Source organism: Myotis daubentonii, chromosome 2 (assembly GCF_963259705.1).
Source record: "Myotis daubentonii chromosome 2, mMyoDau2.1, whole genome shotgun sequence".
Lineage (NCBI taxonomy): Eukaryota > Metazoa > Chordata > Mammalia > Chiroptera > Vespertilionidae > Myotis > Myotis daubentonii.
Genome location: NC_081841.1, coordinates 123,467,254 through 123,494,242, shown reverse-complemented (window position 1 = coordinate 123,494,242; position 26,989 = coordinate 123,467,254). Strand labels below are relative to the sequence as shown.

The 26,989-nt window shown below is 41.3% G+C and overlaps 1 protein-coding gene across 11 annotated transcripts in view; it reads left to right on the top strand.

Annotated features, from left to right (window-relative positions):
* PDS5B (PDS5 cohesin associated factor B) overlaps positions 1–26,989 on the top strand; it is a 270,172-nt gene that overhangs the window by 170,856 nt on the left and 72,327 nt on the right. For all 11 annotated transcript variants that reach the window (XM_059684439.1, XM_059684448.1, XM_059684441.1 and 8 more), the window contains one exon: positions 1,315–1,475. In XM_059684439.1, the coding sequence (XP_059540422.1) occupies positions 1,315–1,475 (161 nt within the window). The remainder of the gene's footprint in view (positions 1–1,314; positions 1,476–26,989) is intronic.

Here is a 26,989-nt window from a genome sequence, read left to right as displayed (position 1 = left end):
AAGAAAAAATAACCTTAATTTGCATAGTTATTACTAGTGAGGTATACCTTTTATATGTTAATCATTAGTGTTTTTCCCTATTGTGAATTCATTATTTTTATCCTCTGTTCACTTGCTACTGACATTTCATAATCTTTTGATTTTTGGCTTTTTTTTTTTTCTTTTAGCTCATTTAAATGAGCTTTTTTATTTCTTGTGCTGTTTTATAGGACATTTTTGATGTCTATAGAATATACAGATATTCTATTTAATATATTCTATTTCAGTATAAAGTAAGTTATAAAGTATATTAGTAAAATGAATACCAGTGAAAAGTAAACAGAGTATCAACAATACTATTGGAATTCTGTGAGTGTTTTTTCCCCTCATTCACATTTCCTAGGTATAATTGTCCTCAATTTTGGGTTTATTATTCTCTTTTTTATATAGTTTTACTATCCCTATCTATGTATATGTCTCCAAATAATGTTGTTTATTTTGTTTGTTTCTGAATCTTAAAATTTGGCATTAGGTATAATATGTTTTTCTACTTCTTGTTTGTTTTTATAGTCCACATTTGATTCCAATTAAGCTTAAAAAATCGCATGATTTTAAGAGAATTTTATTTGTTTTTAAATCTGAAATGTAACCTATCTGAAATTTATTTTGAAGCTGTATATTTTGGAGGATGGTCTGATTTGATTTCCTCACAGTATTACCAGGACTATTTATTAAAAAATCCCATCCTTTCTCATTTATGTTTTGTTGCCTTTTCTATAATGTATTACATTCTATATAATCTAAATTCTTACATATCCTAGGGTCTATTTATTGCTTTCCCTTTTCTGTTTCTTCTAATGTTAACTACCATGTTGACTGATTATTGTAACCTTTTATTACCCGGTGTTTTACTTCTCTGGGTTACTTTATTTCTCAAAAATGTTCCTAGCTAGTCTCTTAATAACTTTTATTTAGAGAAATAGAGATATTTTGTTAAATTTTTTTGTCCCCTTCTACCTTTATTCCCCTTAAAAAATCAAATTAAATTAAATAAACATTAACTGAAACTCATTATTTTAAGTCGAATTAAGTAGAATTATATTAGCATATAATTTAATTTGGAAAGAAATGAGTTTTTTAGATCATACAATTTTCTTACACAGGAACATTTCTGTTATATATTTGAGCATGTTTCAAATTTTGTTTATAGTGCCCTCATTTACTTGTTAGTGAAATTAGTCTTGTATTTGATCTGTATTTTTAATATTTAATATTTTGGATTTATATTGTGGAGATGAAAGTGTTTACAGATCATTTTTATGACTCCTTGTTTAGGTACTCTCATTTACACATCCCATCTCGTTTCATTCTGCTGAAACATTTGAATCTCTCCTGGCTTGTCTGAAAATGGATGATGAAAAAGTAGCAGAAGCTGCACTCCAAATTTTCAAAAACACAGGCAGCAAAATTGAAGAGGATTTCCCACATATTAGATCGTGAGTTGAGTTTATTCTGATAAATATTCTGGGATATAGAAAAATATTTTACTGTTCCTTGGATTATGTAATATTTGAAATATTTTATGCTTTAAGGAATTTCTAGATTTTTTTAAGTTTATGCTGTTTGGTTTAGATTCTCATTTTCTGGGGGAACCCATTGGTATTTTATTTTTTATTTATTTCTTTATTTTTAATCCTCACCCGAGAATATTTTTTCCATTGATTTTTAGAGAGAGTGGAAGGGAGAGGGAGAGACTGAGAAAAACACTGATGTGAGAGAGACACATTGATTGGATGCCTCCCTCATGCCCCTGACCATGGTCGGGAGCCTGCAACCGAGGTACTTCCCCTTGATTGGAATTGAACCCAGAACCCTTCAGTCTGCGAGCTGACACTCTATCCACTGAGCCAAATCGGCTAGGGCCATATTGGTATTTTAGAAGATTCATGAAAATGTGGCTGAACCTGTAATTTCTTTCTGAAACATTAATTTTGCTTAAAGATTTTATTGACAACAATTTTATAGTAAAGTAGTCCCTTGTTATAGTGTGGCAGAGAATAAACATATTGTTTGAATTTGAGGTCCGGTGGGAAATTCCAAAGTAATTTCAGTAGGATTTCCCATTGCACTCTCCACTTTCCTTTATGATTTAAAGTTTTGGATTGAAATTTTTCAGAAGCAGTGCTGTATTTGACATAGGGAAGCAGGGAAGCATGGAATAATCATCTTAACAGCAGTATGTGTGTGAGTGTCCATCCGTATTTCTAAGAATTGTAAATTGCACTGTTACTCTATGGATCTCTGATAGTGGTTCTGTAATAGCTCAAAAGAATAAGTCTGTATTCTTTATGGACCTCTGCTTACTTTATATGGATACCTGCCTACTTCATATGCATCTTTCCTCACTGTTCCTCAAGAGTATATCATATCTGATAGTTGATCCTAATATCGTCATAGTCATTGATGGTTGGTTTTACCTCTACCTCATTACTTCTGGCTTAGTGACTGTCTAATTATTGTGGTTGGGGTAGCATACTTCATGTTGAATAATTGTATAGGCCGTTTCTTAAGCAAGAGACTGTGGACTGTCTCAGGTAAATTTTATTTATTTATTTATTTCTGTTTATGTGAACTTAATTTTAGAAACTATTGGTAAATAAGAAAGGCATTAAGTAAATGATCATTGAAACATACCAGAATGTTGTAACAGTATTCTCCTTGGCAAGAGTAAGAAATTTTATGGTTTAGAGCTGACTTTGTAATTGTTAACGGAGCTTGGAACATGAATTTCCACTTGGAATGGTGCTGTCACTCTTCTATCCAGATCAGAGATCAAAGGGGTAACGCAGACATGTGCACACATGTTTACACACACACACACACACACACACGTACATACACACACACACACACTATATAAACTATATATAACTCTATACCATTTATGGAATGTCCACTTACCCTACTACCTCATTTAGACCTTGTAACACTTCATTAAAGTAGAGGAATTTCAAATGAGGAATCTAATGGTTCTAGCCTAGGTTATTTAGCTAGCAAGTAGCAGAGAGAAGATTTGAATGTCCACCTGTTTATCTGTAATGCCTATGGTAACATGTCTGTTATGGCACATTTCCTTTCTTAATCAGAGCTTTGAATACATTTTAGTTTATTTACTGGTGGGGGTTTTGTTGTTATTGTTTAAATATATTTTTATTGATTTCAGAGAGGACGGGAGAAGGAGAGAGATGGAAATATCAATGATGAGAGAGAATCATGATTGGCTGCCTCTGCACACCCCACACTGGGGATCGAACCCACAACCCTGTCATGCCCTGACTTGAATCGAGCCTTGACCTCCTGGTTCATAGGTTGATGCTCAACCACTGAGCCACACCAGCCAGGCTACTGGTGGTCTTAATGTTCAATTTAGACTCTCTTTCCTAATACCTTTTACATTAAAAAATTGTAGGAGAACTACAAAATCAAGGTTGAAAGGTGAACATTTTAGAACATGTATGGGTATTTTAAAACATGCTGCTATAATGTGGAATTGGTATACCTCTAGTTATCTGGTTTATTTGTGGAGTATATTTCAGATGTCTCTCATGAGGAGAATTCACTGATACTGTATACCTTGTTTTTTCCATACACTGATCTTAATAAAGTAACTCATAGTGTATGTCTTCCAGGAGATAAAATATGTATGTATATTTTAAATTATTAAATTGGGTGGGTTGATTTTGAGGAAATATTAAATCAGTTTCCCTTGAGTTTACTAAAATGATTTAAAAGAACCAACTGAAAAATATATCTAAGTAGAAGTTACAACAAAGAGATATTGTGCTAGGTAAGCCTAGAATCAGGTGTATAAAGAAATGTATAGTAAGTGTTCTGTCCTTTGCTAGTTTAGAGAGGAGATTGAGGTGTATGGACAGTCTGAAAGAAATAAGTAGAACCTAGCTTCAGCTAGTAGTGGAACAATAGGAGAGCCTTTGTGGTCATACTATTTTTCTTTGGGCTGACCTATTTTCTTTCCGTAAAAGGAAGAGTAAAGCTTAGATTAGAGTCATGAAGTAAACTTATTACCAACTTTGCAGGAACAGAAAAAAAGTATGTGCTGACTCACTAAGCAAAAATGAGATGAATTATGGGTTTCATTCAAACTCACCCCACAGTAGGCATTATGTGCCAAAACTAGGAGTCACCTGATAACACAGCCATAGTCCAAGTGGAGCTAGCTGGTTCTTATCACTGGAAGAGTTTCAGTAATCTTGGAGAGAAATTACACAGAGATAGGGAGTTGTTACCTTTAGTCCCAATTCCCTCCTTCATGCTACTTAGCCACAGTTGGAAACTTTGATGTTAATTTTTTAAGAGAAATGTCCAATGTTCAATGATCAGGGAGACACTATCTGCATTTTTTTTAAATGGCAGAGCTGTAGAGAATTTCTGTTATTTAAGCATGAATTAACAGAATACAAATAAATTGAACATGACACTTATACAAATATTTTAACAGTCAAAAATAGCTGATAAGAACTTTTTGGAAGAATTAGTTTTTCTAGGAAAAAAATGAAATTTTAGTCAGTTGCCAAGAAAGTTAAACTGCAAATGACTTCTGGGGGTCAGAGGGGGAAGAGGTCAAAAATAAGATCCTATCTAATAAAAGAGAAACAAAGTAATTAGCTGTACCTCCGCTACCCTTCCCATTGGCTAATCAGGGCGATATGCAAATTAACTGCCAGCCAAGATGACGGCTGGCAGCCAGGCAGCTTGACGCTAACATGAGGCTTGCTTGCTTCAGTGACGAAGGACTCCAACGTTCCCCGCCTGCCGCTGCTGGCCTCTGAGCTTGCAGTTTGAAACATTGTTACAAATATAGAAGCTAAACAAAACCCCAGAAACCTGCTTTCAGCCAGCCGGAATTTCAGAGCTGGAGTTGAAACAGTGTTTCGATTATAGAACCCAAACAAACCAGATACCTGCTTTCAGCAGCGGAGGCCTAAGAGCTGGAGCCAAGCCTCAGAGCTAAAGCTGGCCCAGAATAAGAAACAAAAAAAAAAGAAAAAAAGGAGCAGTTGGGAGCTTCAGTCACCCGCCAGCCTGAAAACAGCCCTCAGCCCCTCACCCAGACTGGCCAGGCACCCCAGAGGGGACTCCCACTCTGAAGGGTGTGTGACCAGCTGCAAACAGCCATCATCCCCTCACCCAGGCTGGCCAGGCACCCCAGTGGGGACCCCCACCCTGACAGGGCACCCTTCAGGGCAAACCAGCCAGCCCCCACCCATGCACCAGGCCTCTATCCTATATAGTAAAAGGGTAATATGCCTCCCAGCACTGGGATCAGCGGAGCCGTGAGGCCTCCCGGCACCGGGATCAGCGTGACAGGGGGCAGCGCCCAAACCCCCTGATCACCCTGCGGCTCTGTGTGTGACGGGGGTTGGGCCACAACCTCCCTATCTGCCCTGCTCTATTCTTGACAGGGTGCGGCGCCCCAACCCCCTGACCCCCTGATTGGCCCTGCTCTGTGTGTGACAGGGTGCGGCGCCCCAACCCCCCCCACCACGGGCCCTGCTCTGTGTGTGATGGGGTAGAGCCATAAGCTCCCCATCGGCCCTCGCCTGAGAGTGACAGGGTGCGGCACCCCAACCCCCTGATCCGCCCTGCTCTGTGTGTGACATGGGGCGGTGCACCAACTCCCCTATCGGCCCTACTCTGTGAGTGACGGGGGGAGCTCCTCAACCCCCTGATCAGCCCTGCTCTATGCGTGACAGGGGAGCTCCCCAACCCCCTGATCGACCCTGCTCTGTGCATGACAGGGTACGAAGGCCCAACCCCCCACATGGGCCCTGCTCTGTGAGTGACAGGGGGTGGCGCCGCAACCTCCCCATTGACCCTGCCTTGAGTGTGACAGGGGCGGTGCCCCAACCCCCCAATCAGTCCTACCCTGAGCATGACTGAGGGTGGCATCGCAACCTCCCGATCCGCCCTGCTCTGTGCATGACAGGGGGCGGCGCCCCAACTCCCCAATCGGCCCTGCTCTGATCTAGACCAGGGGCTGCACCTAGGGATTGGGCCTGCCCTCTGCCAGCAGGAGCAGGCCTAAGCCAGCAGGTTGTTATCTCCCGAGGGGTCCCAGACTGCTAGAGGGAGCAGCCCGGGCTGAGGGACCCCCCTCCCACCCAAGTGCACAAATTTTTGTGCACCTGGCCTCTAGTCTACACTAATAAAAGAGAAAAATGGTAATTGGCGTACGACGATACCCTTTTCATTGGCTAATCAGGGCTATATGCAAATTAACTGCCAACTATGATTGGCAGTTAACTGTCAACTATGATTGGCAGTTAACTGCCAACTAAGATTGGCAGTTAACTGCCAACAAGATGGCGGTTAATTTGCATATGTAGGCACAATGCAGGGAGGCGAAAAGGAAAGCAGGAAGAAGCCCCCTGCCACTGACAGTGATCGGAAACCCAGGTGGGAGCTAAGAGCTGGGGGACCGGGCAAAGGCGGCCCCGGGGCCGCCTTTGCCCGGCCCCCCAGCCATGATCGGAGTTTCAGGCGCCTTTTCCGCCCTGGCCAGTGATAGCAGGAAGTAGGGGTGGAGCCAGCGATGGGAGCTGGACACGGTCGAAGCTGGCAGTCCTGGGAGCTAGGGGTCCCTTGCCTGGGCCTAAAGCAGAGCCCACGATCTCGGGGCCGCTGAAGCTGCGGGTCCCTACTGCCCGGGCCGGACGCCTCAGCCAGAGGCGTTAGGCCTGGGCAGGGGTGGAGCCTGCAACCGTGGGGAGCTGGGGGTCCCCTGCCCAGGCCTTACACCTCTGCTGGAGGCCTCAGGCCTGGTCAAGGGGCCGATCTGGTGATTGGTGATCGGAGGGTGATGAGGGTCAACTCCTCTGGCCGAGGCATCAGGCCTGGGCGGGGGGCTGAGCCGGGGATTGGGGGTATATAATGGTCCCCTTGCCCAGGCCTGAAGCCTGGGTCAGAGGCGTCAGACTTGGGCGGGGGGTGGAGCAAGCGTTCAGAGAGAGATGGGGGTCCCCTGCCCAGGCATGATTCCTGGGCCAGAGGCCTCAGGCGTGGGCGGGGCCCAGAGCCAGTGATCGGGGGGAGATGGGGGTCCCCTGTCCAAGCCTGACACCTCTGGTGGAGGCGTCAGGCCTGGGCAAGGGGCCGATCAGGTGATCAGAGGGTGATGGGGGTCTATGCCTCTGGCTGAGGCATCAGGCCTGGGCAAGGGGCAGAGCCAGCAATCGGAGGGGTCTGGGGGTCCCCTGCCCAGGCCTGATGCCTGAGCCAGAGGCATCAGGCCTGCGCTGGGGGCAGAACCAGTGATGGGGGGAAATGAGGGTCCCCTGCCCAGGCCTCTGTCAGAGGCGTCAGGCCTGGGCAAGGGGCCGATCCTGCGATTGGAGGGTGATGGGGGTCAACGCCTGAGGGCTCCCAGTATGTGAGAGGGGGCAGGCTGGGCTGAGGGACACTCCCCCCCCCACCCCACACCCAGTGCACGAATTTTGTGCACCGGGCCCCTAGTAATATATAAAAAGGGAGGTGGTAGAACTAAGGATAAAGAAGAGCAGAAACGTTTGCTTACAGAATATAATTTATTACAAGCAGCAAGGGGTAGAGTAAACAACATACAAAATTTAACCAGGAAGCTATAGATTGACCTTGAGGAAATTGCATAGAATGTGGAGATGGTGGGCAAAGAAATAAAGGCAGTTAAAGAGATAGTGAAAAGCTATTGGTTTCCATGGAGAAGAAAGCAGAATAATGGGAAGTACAAAATATTCACACACAGAAAATAAACTTGTTTATAATGAATGAAAAAAAAAAGAATCTGGAGATGAAGAAAAGCTCATATTCTAGGAAAATATCTGGATAGAATTGACGAAACTTTTAGGGAATACAGAAGTGATTTTACAAACATCAAGGTAAGGGGAAAAAAAGGTCATACATAATGAAAAAGTAATGAGGCTGACATTTCTTTTCAAGCACATAAGATTTTCAAAGTTAATGATTCAACAGCTGTTGAGATTTGATGTACAAAAAAAAATGTAACTAAAGAATTTCCTAACTAACCAACTTGTATTTAAGAACAAATGAAGGATATCCTTTAGGATACAAGGATTCAAAAAACGTTTTGCCTTTTTTATTCATTTGTTATTGTGAGGTTTACTAAGTTCTATTCTTTTTCCCTTTGCATTCAGTTTTCTTATGCCCCTAAATGCAACTTTTGTTTTCTTCTTGTTTGCATATCTCTGATATGTCTTTTCTCATCATTTTACTCCCAATATCTAAGTTTTAAATATGACTATATCTATGTTTTAGATATTTGGAAACTTGAATTTTTTAAATGGATGATATAAATTAAAATTGGCTCAAGAAGAGGGAAGAAAAACATAATAGGACATCATTATAAAAAGAAGTTAGTAAAATTAGTCTATAATAAAAGCACAATGAAAGTTCTGTTAAATTTTTTTCAAATTTACAAGCAACCAGGAATTCTAATTCACTTTTAATTATTCAGAGCATGGCAGGGTGGGGAGGGCGGAGAAAACATTCAAATTATTTCTTTTAAAGCCAAGATAACTTAGCAGGAATGCAAAATACCCCCCAAAAGAAAACTAAGACAAATCTTACAAATATTGATCCTAAAATTGTAAGTAAATACTAGCAAAAAGAGAGTTTACTACAGTAAAACAAGAATATACTATGGACAAATGTGGTTTATTTTAGGAATACAAGAGTGTGGATATTAGTAAGCCTAATGAATATTCATGTTACAATTCATTATATAAGTGAGTAAAAAGGAAAAGGCACATAATAGATCACTTTGATAGATGATGAAAAGGCTCAGATTAAAAAAATCAGTCTATGTAAAATTAAACCCAATAGGTTTAAACGCTTCATAACAAAATTAGCAGGCGGCACCATCATAGAGTAAAACACTAGAAGCATTCCAGGTAAAGTCAGGAAGCAAATGAGAAAATACACTATCACTGCCATGATTTAACATTGTTTTGGATGCACTAGCCAATATAATTAAATAAGCAAAGAAAATAAGTTGAAGTGTTGGAAAGGAGAAAGCAAAGTTACCATATTTTTTTGGAAATCCAAGAGAATCAACTGGAAAACTACTAAAAACGAGATAGCCAAAGTAAGTATGTAAAAATCCAAGCTTTCCTTACATATCACTAACAATCGTTGTAGGAGTAAAAAATGAGAAGACCTAGACATAAGGTATACAAGAAATTTGCATTCCTATAATAGTGGGTAGAGCAGTATAATAGTTAACAGGGACATTCATCAGGAAAAGTTAGATCACCTAACAAGTGACTGGCACACTGTTTTGAAAAGAAAAATTAATGTAGACTGCTTGTCTTGATTTTACATATATTCCAGATGATCAAAGATAAATTATTTATCTAAGATTTAAATATATAAAATGAATTAATAAAAATATTAGCAACCAGAACATCTTAGTAACTTCCCTTTTTTTGTGGGGGGAGAAACATTAATGCTAAGTCATAAAGGAATTATTGATGGATTAGATTTTCAAAAATCCATTTGTTGAAAAAATATAGAGCCTTTACTGTATAAGCCACTGTGGATGTTGAAATGAACAGGACAGGTTAAGTCTCTGCCTTCTTATTTTAGTGAGGGAGAATACTATTTAGACAAAAGCAAATCTCATGGAATAAGTTAAAAACATTGACAATAGTTTTCCAGCATAACACTTGTTATAATATAGAAAAGGGTAATATTTGTATTATATAATGACTTGAAGGAATAACAAACAAGCCTCACCATAGAATACTAGCAAAGGGAATTCACAAATAGGAAATCCTTCCAGTCCCCCAAATCAAGAAAAGACATTTATGCCTGCTAATAGTAATGGAGAGAAAAACAAATAAAAACACTGTAAACTATTATAACCAGTATTAGTTAGCATTCCAGTGATGCTCTCTTGGTTGGAGTATAAATTGATGCAGTTTTTCTGGTTTGTTAATATATACCAACTTAAAATGTGTTTAGTCTTTAACACGGCTGTTTCACTTTTAGGAACTCATCCCAGAGATGATTAGAAAAAATGTTTACATAATGATTATATGGTTCAGGGTCCAGTCAGAGAAATAGAAACCATACTAGGTATTTTAAACATAAATAATTAATACAGATGTTTGAAGAAACAACAAGGAAGAAGTGGTGTTAAGGACTGCCCAGTGGTGGAAGAGCCCTGTCAACATCAACTAACTGTCAGTAGGGGTGGCTTGACTGTTGCAAGGAAGGAGGTGGGGAGTGGAAGTGGCAGTAAAGCTACTGCACAGAATGTCTGAAGAAGCTCTTTTGTCTTTAATTAGAAGAACCAGTAGGAAGCCAGTTTTTGAGGGATTCTGGGGAATGTAATTTGCAGGTTTATAGCTCCCAAATTCAGAGCAGATTATACGATAGGCTTAAAGCTCAGAGTTAAGTAAATAGCTAGCACAGGGATGTTATATCATGGTTTTATTGTTAAGGTTTATTTGTTTGTTTATTATTAAGATTTAAATAAAGAATAAGACCATCTAAATGCTCATCAGTAGGAGATGGGTTACATCAGTTGTATAGCCATCCACTAAAGAATTATGTGACTATTAGAAAGAATAGTGCCTAGTAATACGTGATATAGGAGTTCTCTACAACATTGTTGGGTGAAAAAGTTTTCAAATAGTATTTTTATCCTCGTTTAGTATATGTATGTATGTATATACAGAGACATTTTTGAAGTATGTTCATCAAAATGTTAAAAGAAATTCAGGGTAGTAGAATTCTGAATTTTTTCTCTACTGCTTTTAATGCATTTTTTGGTTTTGTTTGCATTTTTCTACATGTATGTGATCATCCCCAAGGAGGAAAAACTTGAATTTGAAAGGAGAAAATTATTTTAATGAGGGAATAAAGGATTCCTTTTCATGAAAACTTATTAACAGAAAAAGTAGTCAGAAGGTAGTTGCTTCATTTATATTTCACTAACTTCTAAGACTGTCTAGTACTTCATAATTCTTGAAATTGTTTTTCTTTTTCTTTGTTTATTATTTTGGTTTATTTCTGTTTTCTGTTTTATTGAGTGAAGAAAACATTGGATAAGCTTACAACTTCTCATGCTATCTTTTTTTTGTATAATTGGTATACAGTGTTATATTAGTTTCAGGTGTACAGTAGTAGTACAGTGACTCGACATTATCCCTAACTAGGGAATTCTACCAGCTATTCAAAGTAGGTTTAAAACCTATCCTTCTCAAACTCTTCCAAAAAAATATTGAAGATGAGGCAATACTTCCTAGCACATTCTGTGAGGCCAATATAATCCTAATACCAAACCTGGCAAAGATAACAAACAAACAAAAAAAGAAAACTACAGACCAATATCTCTGATAAGTACAGATGTAAAAATCTTAAACAAAATGCTAACAAAATGAATACAACAGTACATCTAAAAAATAATGCATCACAATCAAGTTGGGTTCATTCCAGGGGCACAAGGATGGTTCAACATAGGCAAATCAATCAATGTAATACACCACATTAACAAAAGAAAGGATAAAAATCTATGATCTTATCCACAGATGCAGATAAAGCATTTGATAAGATACAACATCCATTTATGATTAAAACACTCAATAAAATAGGAATAGAAGGAAAGTACCTCAATGTAATAAAGACCACCTTTGATAAATTATCAGCTAACTAGGGGCCCGGTGCACGAAATTCGTGCACTGGGTGTGTGTGTGGTGGGGGAGTGTCCCTCAGCCCAGCCTGCCCCCTCTCACATGCTGGGAGCCCTCAGGCGTTGACCCCCATCACCCTCCAATCGCAGGATCGGCCCCTTGCCCAGGCCTGACGCCTCTGGCCTAGGCGTCTGGCCCGGGCAGCGGGGACCCGCAGCTGCAGCGGCCCCACGATCGTGGGCTTCGCTTTAGGCCCAGGCAAGGGACCCCTAGCTCCCGGGACTGCCAGCTTCGACCGTGCCCAGCTCCCATCGCTGGCTCCACCCCTACTTCCTGCTATCACTGGCCAGGGCGGCAAAGGCACCTGATTCTCCAATCATGGCTGGGGGGCAGGGCAAAGGCGGCCCCAGGGCCGCCTTTGCCCTGCCCCCCAGCTCTTAGCTCCCCCCTGGGTTTCCGATCACTGTCAGTGGCAGGGGGCTTCTTCCTGCTTTCCCTTTCGCCTCCCTGCATTGTGCCTACATATGCAAATTAACCGCCATCTTGTTGGCAGTTAACTGCCAATCTTAGTTGGCAGTTAATTTGCATATAGCCCTGATTAGCCAATGAAAAGGGTAGCTCGTACGCCAATTACCATTTTTCTCTTTTATTAGTGTTGATATCATACTCAATGGTAAAAAACTGAAAGCTTTTCCTCTAAGATCAGGAATACGACATGGATGCCCACTCTGACCACTCTTATTGAACACCAGAGGCCCGGTGCACAGATTTGTGCACTGGTGGGGTCCCGCAGCCTGGCCTGCGGGGATCGGGCCGAAACTGGCTCTCTGACATCCCCCTAGGAGTCCCGGATTGCAAGAGGGTGGTTCTTGAGTGGCGCACCCCAGAATCAGACTTCCTCCTTTCTAGTTCCGGGTACGTCACCCAAGAACGGCAGCTGCCAAGTCACCACAGCTCAGCAGCTCCTGCATTCACTGTCTGCCCCTGGTGGTCAGTGCGTGTCATAGCTACTGGTCAGAGCGCCTGCCCCCTGGTGGTCATTTTGCATCATAGCTACCGGCCAGTTGGCTGATTGCTTAGGCTTTTATATATATAGACTAGAGGCCCAGTGCACGAAATCTGTACAGCGGGGGCCAGGAGAGGGGGGTCCTTCAGCCCAGCCTGCACCCTCTCCAATCCTGGAGCCTTCAGGGGATGTCCTACTGATGGCTTAGGCCCGCTCCCCATGGTTCTCTGCTGTCTGCAGGGCCCACTTGGCTGCTCCCAGGTCATCGTGGGCGACGGCCAAGTGGGCCCTGCTGTGCGTGATCTGTGGGGCTCACTTGGCCGCTCCCAGGTAGCTGCGGTGACGGCCAAGCAGGCCCTGCTCTCAGCGGCTGTCCCCGGGACTGGAGGACTCCAGCAGGGCTGAGAAGACTAGGCGCTGCCATCTTGTGGCAATGGGCCATTGGAGTGATTGTTAATTTGCATATTACTCTTTTATTAGATAGGATATCTGCTTATCACACTATTATTGATGATATTCCCATTCACCTTTTCACCCATTCCTCAACTGCCCCCCCAAAAACCATCAGTTTGTTCTTTGTTTCTGAGTCTATTTTTGTTTTTTTTTTGTTCATTTGTTTTGAGTTTTTTTTTAATTCTACATATAACTGAATTGATGTTATTTGTCTTTGTCTTATTTCTCTTAGCATAATACCCTCTAGGTCCATCTATGTTACTGCAAATGGCAGGATTTTGTTCCTTTTTATTGCTGAGTAATATTCTTGTGTGTGTGTGCGCGCGCGCCATTTTATCTTTATCCGTTGATGGACACCTAGGTTGCTTCCATATCTTAATACAGATGTTTGATTAAAGACTTGAATAGTAATGGAGGGAAAAATAATGCTGCAATGAACATACAGGTGCATATGTCTATTTGAAATTTGTGCTTTTGTTTTCTTTGGATAAGTACCCAGAATAGAATTATATGGTAGATCTGTTTTTAGTTTTTTGAAGAAGCGCCATACTGTTTTCCATAGCAGCTGCACCAATTTGCAGTTCCACCAACAGTGCCTAAAGGTTCCCTTTTCTCCACATCCTCACCAACTCTTGTTATTTGTTGACTTTTTTAATAATAGCCATTCTGATTGGTGTGAGGTGGTATCTTGTGGTTTTGATTTGTATTTCCCTGATGCTGAGCATCTTTTCATATGTCTGATGGCCATCTGTATGTCATCTTTGGAGAAGTGTCTATTCATGTCCTCTGCCCATTTTTTTGATAAGATTGTTTATTTTTGTTAATGAATTTATGAATTCCTTATTTTATACTATCTTTAAAAATCCCAGCCAGAGTTGCTTCTTACTTGTGTGTAACCTGTAATTTTTCTCTTGATTACTATGAAAAGAGATCATGGGTGTTCATATTGTAAAATCTGATTTATGGGAAGATAGGTCTTACCTGGGGAGTTTAGTTACCAAAGTAACCAGACATTAATAATTTTTCATTTCACAAACAAGCCACAAATCATAGACCAAAAGGATAGCAGTTTGGTGAGACTCTAATTGTTTTCTACACTTTATTATTGAAGTAGGTAGAATATTACTTTGGAATATCATGTATCCACCAATCAGTTTTATATATTAATAAATTATAGCCACTTTTGTTGAATTTACAACTCCACTCACTGCCTTTGTTCCCTTTATATTTGAAAGCCAACCCCAGACTCGTCATATCATTTCATCTGTATATATGGGTCTCTCTAAAAGAGAATTTTTTTTTTTTTAATCTTCACCGGAGGACATACTTAAAGAAGAGAGAGAGAGAGAGAGAGAGAGAGAGAGAGAGAGAGAGAGAGAGAGAGAGAGAGAGAGAAAAGACGGAAAGGGAAGGGGGAAGGGAAGTGAAGGGGAAAGGGAAAGGGAAGAAGGAAGAAAGAAAGGAAAGAACAGGAGGGAGGGAGGGAGGAAGGGCGGAGAGGAAGGAAGGGAAGGGAGGGGAGGAAGGAAGGGAGGGAGTGAGGGAGGGAGGGAGGAAGGAAGGAGAAAGAAAGGAGGAGAGAGGAAAGAAGGAAGGAAGAAAAAAGAAAAGAAAGATTGGTTGCCTTCTGTCCCTGGCCCAACCAGGGATCAAACCCACAACCCAGGTATGTGCCCTGGCTGGAGTTGAGCTGGCAACTCTTCGGTGCACAGGACAACACTCAACCAACTGAGCCACTGGGGCCAGCTAAAGATAAATCTTAAAAAATAATCACAATTCACAGACACCAGGGGGGTGAGGGCATGAGCGGGGGTGGGGGTGAGGGTGGGGCAATGGGGGGATAAGGACACATATGTAATACTTTAATCAATAAAGAAAGAAAAAATAATCACAATACATTTATCACAAACACAGTTAACAGTAGTTGCTTAATGTTAATACTATCGAATCAATTTTCTCAAAAATGTAGTAATTTTTTAATAGTTTGTTTATTTGAATCAGCATCCAAGTAATGTTTTCACATTGTTATTGGTTGAAATGACTCCTAAGTGCCTTGTCTCTGGCTCCCCCTCCAACTCTCTTCCTCTCCTTATGTTTCAGAAATAAACTATGTTGTTTCACTTAAGAGAGTTTCACACAGACTGATTTTTCTAACTGGATGTCTTTAGCATACTTTAATGGTTCTTTATATTTTCTATAAAATGATAGTTGAATCTGGTTGCCTGATTGGATTCCAGTTCCACTTTTTTGTTGCAGAACCGCTTTATAGTTATCAGTATGCTCCTCTACCAGGAGGCACATGATATCTGGTTATTGCTCTTTTTATGATGTTAGCAGATGATCCTTAGTAATCAGTGGTAATGTGTTCTATTCAGCCATTCCTTTATCACTTATTAGCTGAATACTTTAATAAAGAGAACTTGCATCTATTCTTTGTTTCCCCAATGTTACATTTATTTAGAAAAGGCAGAATACTACTATGTGCTTGATTCTTTTATGTTATTAAACAATGTACAAAATAAAGAGGTACTTTACTAGTATCCTCCAGATGTGACCAATTAATTGTTGTCTTTTTAAAATCCTAATATATAAAGAGCCAGGGTCCGTCATGACCTAAACGTCCGGACGGACAACCGAACACCAGGCTAGGGTCCAGGCTGGCGCAGTGGGAGTCATTTGTGGGTCCTGGCTGCCCATGGCGGAAGTCAGTGCTGGGTCCCAGCTGCCCGCGGCGTGGTGGCAGGAGGGAGCTGTGGGAATGGAGCCATGTTGCCATCGGACTGGCCTCTTGGTCCCTACCCCCAGCCCGCAGGCTCTGGGAACTGGAGCCATGCTGCCATAGGACTGGCCTCTTGGTCCCCCACCCCACCCCCTCACCCACAGGCTCCGCAAAACCAGAGCCATGCTGCGATCGGACTGGCCTCTTGATCCCTCACCCCCAGCCCGCAGGCCCGGAGAATCAGAGCCATGCTGTGATGGGAATGGACCGTACCCGAGGGGTCCCGGATTGTGAAAACATGCATGCTGGGCTGAGAGACCCCCTTTCCCCCCCGCCACCCCGAGTGCATGAATTTTCGTGCACTGGGCCTCTAGTATCATTATAAACCCATGGATTTACATGTATTTGTGTTTTAGTCATTTGCAGTGGTTACTTTTCATTGATGCTTGTATTATCCTGTCTACACTGAGTGGCCAGATTATTATGACCACCTGACGTTTGTAGGCAAATTAGCTATAATTTCACGCTGAAGTTGCTAGAGGGCCAGATCATTATAAATAGGGAAGCAGGTTGTTCACCACGACAGTAGTAATTTATGGGGATTGCATTGAATCTATAGATTGCTTTGGGTAGTATGGACATTTTGATGATGTTGATTCTACCAATCCATGAACACGGTATGTTCTTCCATCTGTTTATGTCTTCCTCTATCTCTTTTTTCAGTGTCCTGTAGTTTTTGGCATATAAGTCTTTTACCTCCTTAGTTAAGTTTATTCCTAGGAATTTTAATTTTTTTGGTGCAATGGTAAATGGGATTGCTTTAGTAGTTTCACTTTCTGTAAGTTCACTATTGGTGTAAAAAAATGCCATGGATTTCTTAGCATTAATTTTGTATCCTGCTACATTGTGGAATTCATTTATTAAGCCTAATAATTTTTTGATGTAGTCTTTAGGGTTCTCTATGTACAGTATCATGTCATCTGCAAATAAGGACAGTTTTACTTCTTCTTTTCCAATCTGGATGCCTTTTATTTCTTCTTCTTTCTGATCGCAGCGGCTAGTACTTCCAGTACTATGTTCAACCGGACTGGTGAGAGGGGGCATTCCTGTCTTGTTCCTGTTTTTAGGGGGAATGGTTTTAGTTTTTGCCCATTGATTATGATGTTGGCTGTGGGTTTGTCATATATGGCTTTTATTATGTTGAGGTATGATCCCTCAATTCCTGTCTTGCTGAGAGTTTTTATCAAGAAATGGTGTTGGATTTTGTCAGGTGTTTTTTCTGCATCAATTAATATGACTATGTGTTTTTTCTCTCTCAATTTGTTTATGTGATGTATCACATTTATTGATTTGCGGATATTGTACCATCCTTGCATCCCTGGGATAAATCCTACTTGGTCATGGTGTAAGATCTTTTTGATGTACTGCTGGATCCGATTTGCTAGGATTTTGGCATCTATGTTCATGAGGGATATTGGCCTATAATTCTCTTTCATTGTATTGTCTTGGTTTTGTATTGTATTGGTTTTGGTATTAGGGTGATGCTGGCTTCATAGAATGAGCTGGGAAGTGTTCCTTCCTCTTGGATCTTTTGACATAGTCTGAGGAGGATAGGTTTTAGGTCTTCCTTGAATATTTGGTAAAACTCCCCTGTGAAGCCATCTGGCCCCGGGCTTTTGTTTGCTAGAAGCCTTTTGATTACTGCTTCGATTTCCTCCATAGTTATTGGCCTATTGAGATTTTTAGATTCTTCCTGATTAAGTTTTGGAAGGTTGTATTTTTCTAGGAATATGTCCATTTCCTCCAGGTTGTCTAGTGTGTTGGAGTAGAGTTGTTCATAGTATTTTCTAACAATCCTTTGTATTTCTATGGGTCTGTTGTTATTTCTCCTCTTTCATTTCTGATTTTGTTTGTTTGGGTCCTCTCTCTTTGTTTCTTGGTGAGCCTGGCTAGAGGTGTATCAATTTTGTTTATCCTTTCAAAGAACCAGCTCTTGGTTTTCTTGATCTTTTGTATTGTTTTTTTGTTCTCTATGTCGTTTATCTCCGCTCTGATCTTTGTTATTTCCTTCCTTCTGCTTACTGTGGGCTTTTTTTGTTGCTCTCTTTCTAACTCTTCGAGTTGTAGAGTTAGGTTATTTATTCTCATAGTTTCTTGTTTCTTTCAGTAGGCTTGTAGAGCTATGAACTTCCCTCTCAAGACTGCTTTTGCTGTGTCCCATAGGTTTTGGATTGTTGTGTTTTCATTGTCATTTGTTGCCATGATGTTTTTTATTTCTTCTTTGATCTCACTGGTAACCCAGTCATTGTTTAATAGCATGCTATTTAGTCTCCATGTGTTTGATTTTTCTGGATTGTTTTTGTTGTAGTTGATTTCCAGTTTTATGCCTTTGTGGTCTGAGAAGATGCTTGATATGATTTCAATTTTCTTGAATTTGAAGAGACTTTGCCTGTGACCCAATATATGGTCTATCTTTGAAGATGACAAATGTGCACTTGAGGAGAATGTATATTCTGTGGCTTTGGGGTGAAATGTTCTGAAGATGTCAATTAATTCCATCTGATCTAGTGAGTCATTTAGGATTGATGTTTCTTTGCTGAGTTTCTGTTTATCGGATTTGTCCAGTGGTGATAATGGAGTGTTAAGGTACCCTACTATGATTGTATTGCTGTCAATCTCTCCCTTGATCTCCTCCAGAAGATTTCTTACGTATTTGGGTGCTCCTATATTGAGTGCATAAATATTTACCAGAGTTATTTCTTCTTGTTGGACTGCTCCCTTTAGTATTATGAAGTGGCCTTCTTTATCTCTTTTTATGTCCTTCACTTTGAGATCTAATTTTTCAGATATAAGTATTGCTACCCCGGCTTTTTTTTCACTTCCATTGGCCTGAAAAACATTTTGCCATCCCTTCCCCATCAGTCTGTGTGCGTCTTTTTTTCTGAGGTGGGTTTCCTGTAGACAGCAGATATATGGGTCATGTTTTCTTATGCACTCATTTACCCTATGCCTTTTGACTGGGGCATTTAATCCATTTACATTTAAAGTTATTATTGATAGAAACTTGTTAGTCGCCATTTTTGTTCTTTACTGCTGCGTTCCTTCTTTGTTTCCTATTTTTTCCATTTACAGCAGACCCTTTAGCATTTCTTGCATTGCTGGATTCGTTGTAATAAAGTCCCGTAGACCATTTTTGTCTGTGAAGCTCCTGATTTGACCCTCAATTTTGATTGATAGCCTCGCTGGGTACAGTATTCTTGGATTCAGACCCTTCCTTTGCATGACTTTGTATATTTCATTCCATTCCCTTCTTGCCTGATGTGTTTCTGTTGAGAAATCGGTCGCTAGTCTGATGGGGGATCCTTTGTAGGTAACTTTCTGTCTCTCTGGCTGCTTTTAAGATTCTTGCTTTGTTGTTGGTTTTTGCCAGTTTAATTATTATATGCATTGGCGTCGGTCTTTTCGGGTTCATTTTGTTTGGGACTTTGTGAGCTTCTTGAATTTGTGTGAGTTTTTTCTTCCCTATATCAGGGAAATTTTCTGTTACTATTTTTTCAAACAGGTTTTCTATTCCTTGCTCAGTTTCCTCTCCTTCTGGCACCCCTATTATTCTGATGTTATTTCGTTTAGCGTTGTCCCAGAGTTCTCTTAGGCTCTCCTCCTGCTTTTGAATTTTTTTTTCTAGAAGCTCTTCTGTTTTGGTGTTTTTTCCTACCTTGTCTTCTAGCTCGCTGATGTGGTCCTCTGCTTCTTCTAGTCTACTGTTGATGCTTTCTATTGAGTTCTTTATAGCAGTGATGTCATTTTTCATTTCTTCATTTTCTCTTGGTTCCTACACATATTGTTGAATTTGTCTTCCATTCTTTTAATCCACCTTATAGCCATTTCTCTGAATTCTTTCTCTGACAGGTTGCTTGCCTCCATTGCCTCCATTTCATTTACTTCCTTTTCTGATGATGCCTGTTTTTCTTTCATATGTGGGTTGGTTCTTTGTTTCACCATGATCTTTCTTCTCCAGGTGTTTGGTTATGTAGTTCTCTCTCTACTGCATTGATTTAAAGGCACAAAATACAACACAACAAGGCACAATGTACAAGGCACTGAACATAAATGTATTCACGATATTAAGAACCCCAAATAAAGGTGACCACCTGAGCAAAGAGAATTAGGGGATAAAGAAGAAAAAAGAGAAAAAATTAAAGAGAAAACGAAAAAACAAAAAGGAGTGCAGAATTGAGATTGGGAAAAGGGACAGAAGAAAAAAGAAAAAGAAAAAAAAAGTAAGAGAGAGAATGAAATAGAGGTGGGGAAGAGGCTATTTGTATGGGGAGAAAACTCTAATGGAACCACAACTAATCCCAACGAATTCCAGCAGCAGATCCCTGGAGATTAATGCAAAGTACAAACAACCACTAATATCAAGCGAGGCAAGGGAAAACAGAAGCACAAAAATAACCAGAGAAAGAAAAAATAAGCAAAACAGAAAAATGAAAATGAAAAACAAAACAATCTCCCAAACAAGCATAAAAAACCCCCAATATACTCAAAATCAAGCAAACACTAGCAAAATGACAGCGAGAGAGAGAGAAAAAATTGGATAGTGAAGAAAGATAAGAGAGCGGTGTATATGCATTTAGAGCAAGGGATTGGAAATTAGATATATAAGTAGGGTGAATTTTAGACAGTGGGTAAAAAGAAGGAATAGGGAAAATCTAAAGCAGGAATAGGGTAAGAGAAACAGGACAACAAAAGGGGAAAAGTGAGGAAGAGAGTTTTGGCTTAAGGGTAAAGGTTAGATAGAGAGAAATGATGCTAAAGGAACGATGAAAATAGAGTGTAGAACACTAATCCCAAAATAAAATAAAGAAAAATTAAAAAAATAAAATGACACTTGAAAAAATGGTAAAATGATAGCAATAATACTGGTTAAAAAAATGTAGTAATTAAAAAGGTAAAATCAGGTGATGAAAAAAAAATAAAACAAAATAGTAAAATAGGTTCTTAATGAAATGGTGAAAAATGAATTAAAAAAGAAAAGATAAAAATGTGCAGTAGTGAGGGTGCTTCAGATCTTCTACTCTTCTTTTTGTCACGCCTTAGTCCTACCAGGCATTCAGGAGAGTGTTGAATTTCCCTGCCATACACTTTCCCTCCATGCCGTAAACCACAGTCCTAATTTTAAGGCAGGTTGTATTTGTTTACCAGACTGCTTTTATTTGTATTTACAGAAGAGACAGTTCGTTGCTCTGCCTCTGGGTGGCAGTGTGTCTGGATTGACCTCCGAGGCTATAAGTCCTCTCTATTAGTAGTTTTATTTTCTCTATGGTACTTGAAACTGGTTTGGGAAAGTCCACTGCCCAGAGCCTGTTCTTTAATAGTTACTCCCCGCTCTGTTTCCCAGGCTCCCCCAAAACAACTTTCCCCTTCAGGCTCTGCGAATGACCCCAACCGGGGAATCCCATGCACTGGGTTTAATAATCAAATGCACGGATCTAAGGGGAACTGTAACAACAAGAGCCTGATACGTTGTGCGAATTTGCAAGCCTCCACCTTCCAGGTCTGCGCCTAGTCTCCGCGTGTCCACTCGCCCTTGGCACCAAGCAGCCGGCACACTGGCAAAATCCAAGGCTGCTTTTTTACATCCAGTCCAGCTATGGGCTTATTTTTAGCGTTCCCTTCTGCCAGCAGCCCTGTGGGGCCCCTTCCCCACTCGCGGGTCACGCTGGTCCTGGGGTTGGACCCCGGCACCAATGGCTGCCGACTCTGGGATGCAGATTTCGCCCCGTGCACTCGGTCCTCTCTCCAACCTGAATTGCAAACCGCACCTTTAGGGGAAGTCTAACCTTTCCGTGAGAAGAAGTAGCGCTCGTCTGAGTTCACGCAGTCATGCTGCTTGAGATCCCTTGTTTCCAGGTTAGTAGCTGATCTCTGGACGCCGGTAACAGCCACTCAAGATGGCGTGGTCTCTGCTGCTGAGCTGGCGCACCAGAGAGGTTTCAGCCGCAGTCTCCAACCATCCTTTTTTTTCTGGGAGCTCTCTGTCTTTCCCGGCTGCAGACTGTCTCGCAGCTGAATATCCTCTGCCTATTCGACTGTATGTTACCCATTTCAGCTGCTCACCCTTATCTGCTCTGGCCTTCACTTTGAGGTCTAATTTGTCAGATATAAGTTTTGCTACCCCAGCTTTTCTTTTTTGCTTTTTTTTCGTTTCCTTTCGCCTGAAATTTTTTTTCTATCCTTTCACTACCAGTCTGTGTGAGTCCTTTGTTCTGAGGTGGGTTGCCTGTAGACAGCAGATATATGGGTCATGTTTTCTTACCCACTGATCTACCTTATGTCTTTAGATTGGGGCATTTGTCCATTTATATTTAAGGTTATAATTGATAGATGCTTGTTTGTCACCATTTTTATTTTTTATGCTTGTGTTCCTTCTTCCCTATTTCTTCTTTTTACAGCAGTCCCTGGTTTGGTGGTAATAAACTCCCTTAGTCCTTTTTTGTCTGTGAAGCTCCTGATTTCACCTTCAATTTTGAATGATAGTCTTGCTGGTTATAGTATTCTTGGAACCAAACGCTTGCTTTGCATCCCTTTGTATATTTCATTCCATTCCCGTCTTGCCTGAGGTGTTTTCGTTGAGAAATCAGTCGATAGTCCAATAGGAGATCCCTTATAGGTAACTTTCTGTCCTTCTCTGTCAGCCTTTAAGATTCTTATTTTGTCATTGGTTTTTGCCAATTTAATTATGATGTGGCTTGGTGTTGTTCTTTTTGGGTTCATCTTGTTTGGGACTCAGTGTGTTCCTTGAATTTGGGTGACATTTTTCTTTCCAATATCAGGGAAGTTTTTTGTCAATATTCTTCAAACAGGTTTTCTTTTCTTTGTTCAGTTTCCTCTTCTTCTGGCACCCCTACTACTAGCAGATATTGTTTCATTTCGTGTTGTCCTAAAGCTCCCTTAGGCTCTCCTCCTGTTTTTGTTTTTTTCCAGTTGCTTCTCTGCCTGTGTGTTTTTTCCTACCTTATCTTCTAGTTCACTGATGCGATCCTCAGCTTCTTCTGGTCTACTGTTGATGCTTTCTATTGCATTCTTTATTGCAGCTATGTCATTCCTCATTTCTACTTCCTTGTTCTTCATTTCCTCTTCATTTTTACTCATATTGTTGAATTTGTCTTTCATCCTTTTAAGCATCTTTATGGCCGTTGCTCTGAATTCTTTCTCTGACAAATTGCTTTCCTTTATTTTGTTTTCTTCCTTTTCTGGTGATTTCTCCTTTTCTTTGGTATGGGAGCTGTTTATTTTTCTCTCCATTTTCGCTCCTCTCAGGTTGTCTGATTATGTGAATTATTCTCTATCACGTATATCAAAAGGCACAAAATACTCTAAGACATGACACAGTGGGAACAAAACACGAATGTATTCACAGCAATGATAACCCCAAATTAAGGAAACCACCAGAGATAAGAGAATTAGGGAAGAGAAAGAGTGCAAAAATGATATTGAGAAAAGGAAAAATGGTAAGAGAGAAAAGAAAAATTAGAAGAAAGAAGGGGAGAAAATATACATATGTGGGGAAAAACTCCACAAAACCAACATCTAAACCAAAAAATGCAAACAACAAACACCCAGACAAAAAGGAAGGGAGCTGAGTCTAAAGAGCAGAGCTTATTTCCAGAAGGTAATGTAAAGGAATTGAATTAATAGGAGAATGGCCATGATTCAGTATAGAGGAGGTAGAAAGAGAATGAGTGTATAAGAAGAAAAATAAGAAACAAAATACTCAATTAAAAAATTAATAAAATAAAAATAATAATAAAAATTAAAAATATATATATTTAAAAATCCTATCTAATAATAGAGAAACATGGCAATTAACCATAACTTTGCTACCCTTCCCATTGGCTAATCAGCGAGATATGCAAATTAACTGCCAACCAAGATGGCAGCCGGCAGCCAGGCAGTTGAAGCGAACATGAGGCTTGCTTGCTCCAGTGATGGAGGAAGCCAAGGTTCCCAGCCTGCCGCAGCCCAGCTCTGAGCTTTGGATGCAACAATGTTGCAATTATAGAACCTAAACAAACCCCAGGTACCTGCTTTCAGCCAGCGCGGCCTCAGAGCTTAGAGCGGCCAGTGATGGCAACAGAGTTTCAATTATAGAATCTAAACAAACCCAGATACCTGCTTTCAGCTGGCAACGGCCTCAGAGCTGTAGCCGGCTCTCAGCTCCAGTGATAGCTATAGAAGGTAAATAAATCCCAGAAAAAAAAGAAAAAAAAAGAGGCTGGGAGCTTCAGTTGCCCACCAGCCTGAAAACGACCCTCAGCCGCTCACCCAGGCTGGTCAGGCACCCAAGCGGTACCCCCACCCTGATCCGAATCACGCTTCAGGGCAAACCAGCCAGCCCCCACCCGTGCACCAGGCCTCTATCCTATATAATAAAAGGGTAATATGCAAACTGACCCTAACAGCAGAAAGACTGGGAATGACTGGACACTATGACACACACTGACCACCAGGGGGCAGATGCTCAATGCAGGAGCTGCCCTCTGGTTGTCAGTGAGCTCCCATATGGAGGAGCTCTGCTCAGCCACATGCCAGGCTGATGGCTGCCAGTACAGCGGTGGTGGTGGGAGCCTCTCCTGCATCCTCAGCAGCACTAAGGATGTCCGACTGCAGTTTAGTTCTGCTCCCCACTCACAAGTGGACATCCCCCGAGGTCTGCCGGGCTGCCAGAGGGATGTCTGATTGCCATCTTAGGCCCAATCCCCTGGGGAGCAGGCCTAAGCCAGTAGGTGGTCATCCCCTGAGGGGTCCCAGACTGCAAGAGGGCACAGGCCAGGCTGAGAGGCCTGCCCTCCCCCGCCGAGTGCACAAATTTTTGTGCACCGGGCCTCTAGTCTATATATATAAACGCCTAAGCAACCATCTGACTGTTCGACCATCCACTAGTAGCCATGATGCGCAAATACCACCAGGGGGCAGATGCTTTGTCCGGTTGCTATGACACGCATTGACCACCAGGGGCAGAAGCTCAACAGGAGCTGCCAAGCTGTGGTGACTTGGCAGTTGCGGTTCTCGGGTGCCACGCCTGGAACCAGAGAGGAATGAGCCCGATTCCAGTGTGTGTCACCCAAGGACCGCCCTTTTGCAACCCAGGACCCCTAGGGGGATGTCAGAGAGCCAGTTTTGGCCCGATCCCCACAGGCCAGGCTGAGGGAACCTACTAGTGCACAAATCTGTGCACTGGGCCTCTAGTCTGTGTGTGTGTGTGTGTATGTATGTATATATATATATATGTATATTTATATATACGTGTGTGTGTGTATAAAAGTTTATATATATATAAATGTTTTTCCCTTTTATCTATATATTTATCTATTTTTGGAAAAGGAGAACAGAGAGCAGATAGGCCTGCGTTTGGTGAATGAAAGTAATTCAACTATTTATAGAAGAAGAGAATATTCGAGGAGAGAAAAACAAAAGCATAAAATAAAATAAAAAAAACAACTAGAAAAAAACGTTGACTAGTGAAGAAATAGAAATGAGAAGGGTGCATGGTCTTGGAGCAGGGGAGAGGAAATTAGACATATGAGTCAGCCAACAGAGACTACTATGATAGTAATGCGTCAGTAAAGGAGATAAAGAAAATCAGTTTTTAACAAAGAGTGAAAAGAAAGGAGAGAGAAAACTGAAGCAGGAACAGGAGAAGCGAAACAGGATGAAAAGGGGGAAGTGAAAAAAGGGTTGGCATAAAGGAAAAAATGAGATAGAGCAGAATAATGATAATAGAAATAGAATGTAGAACACTAATCTGAGGCTCGCGAGCCATGTGCGCCTCTTTGGCCCCTTGAGTGTGGCTCTTCCTAAGCCTTAGGAGTACCCTAATTAAGTTAATAACAATGTACCTACCTATATAGTTTAAGTTTAAAAAACTTGGCTCTCAAAAGAAATTTCAATCGTACTGTTGATATTTGGCTCTGTTGACAAATGAGTTTGCCGACCTCTGCCCTAGCCCATTTGGGTCAGTGGATAGACTGTCGGCCTGCAGACTGAAGGATCTCAGTTTTGATTCTGGTTCAAGGCACATGCCTGGGTTGCGGGCTCAAACACTGGTAGGAGGCATGCAAGAGGAAGCCATTCATTGATTTTTTCTCATCATTGATTTTTCTGTCTCTTCCTCTCCCTTCCTGTCTGAAATCAATAAAAATCTATTTTTTAAAAAGTGAAATAGTGAAGTTTGTTCACTTCAGCTGTTTTAATGCCCATTGGAGGCTGGTTTAAGACCCCCCTCTATTGTTCTGTCTGCCATGTCTTGGTTTCCTGTTAGGTAGTCAGCACTGTGTTTAATTCCCAGTGATCCATTGCTCCTCTATGTAGGACACCACAGCCTTGGTTTCAGGCAGGCAGGATCAATCTGCGGGCTTTGTTTTCCTGCCTGCTTTCAGTCATATTTACACAAGCGTCTATTTCTGACATGGCCTCTAGGTGGCGGTGTTTCTGTATTAGTTTCCGGGACCAAATTTCCCCTCAACCAAGTCCCCTGCCGGGGTCCAACCCCAGCAGGTCCAGGGGTCCCCAAAGGCGTGGACGGAGTCGGCGAAAAAGGAATGACACGGAGACAGGGTTCAGTTGATCAGCAGCCTAGCCAGGATCTCCAGCCAAGTTTCTGGTCTCGATCTCCAGAGAGGTTCTGCTCAGGTCTCCAGTCAGGTTCAGTGTCCAGGTTCCAGTCAGGTTCTCCTGCCAATCTCTGTAGTCAGGTTCAGTCCAGGATCCCTTGCCATGTTCTCCCGCTAGGCTCTGTCAGGTTCCAGTCAGGTTCTCCTGCCAATCTCTGTAGTCAGGTTCAGTCCAGGATCCCTTCTGTCTCTAGGCTCCGTGTAGGCTCTCTCTTCTTGATCCTGTTCTAAGTTCTATCTTCTGAGTTCTGTCTCTTGCTGTCTCTAGATTCTGAGTTCTGAGTCTTTCTGTCTTGTTACAACTGTATTTATACCAGTTGATTTAATCCTATCAATCTCTATTACAAAGGTTAGGGTGTTTCTTATCTCCATTCCAGGGAGAAAAGATTATGTAGTTTAAGCATGATTGTTCATAGTTAAAGGGATTAATTACCCGCCTGGCACT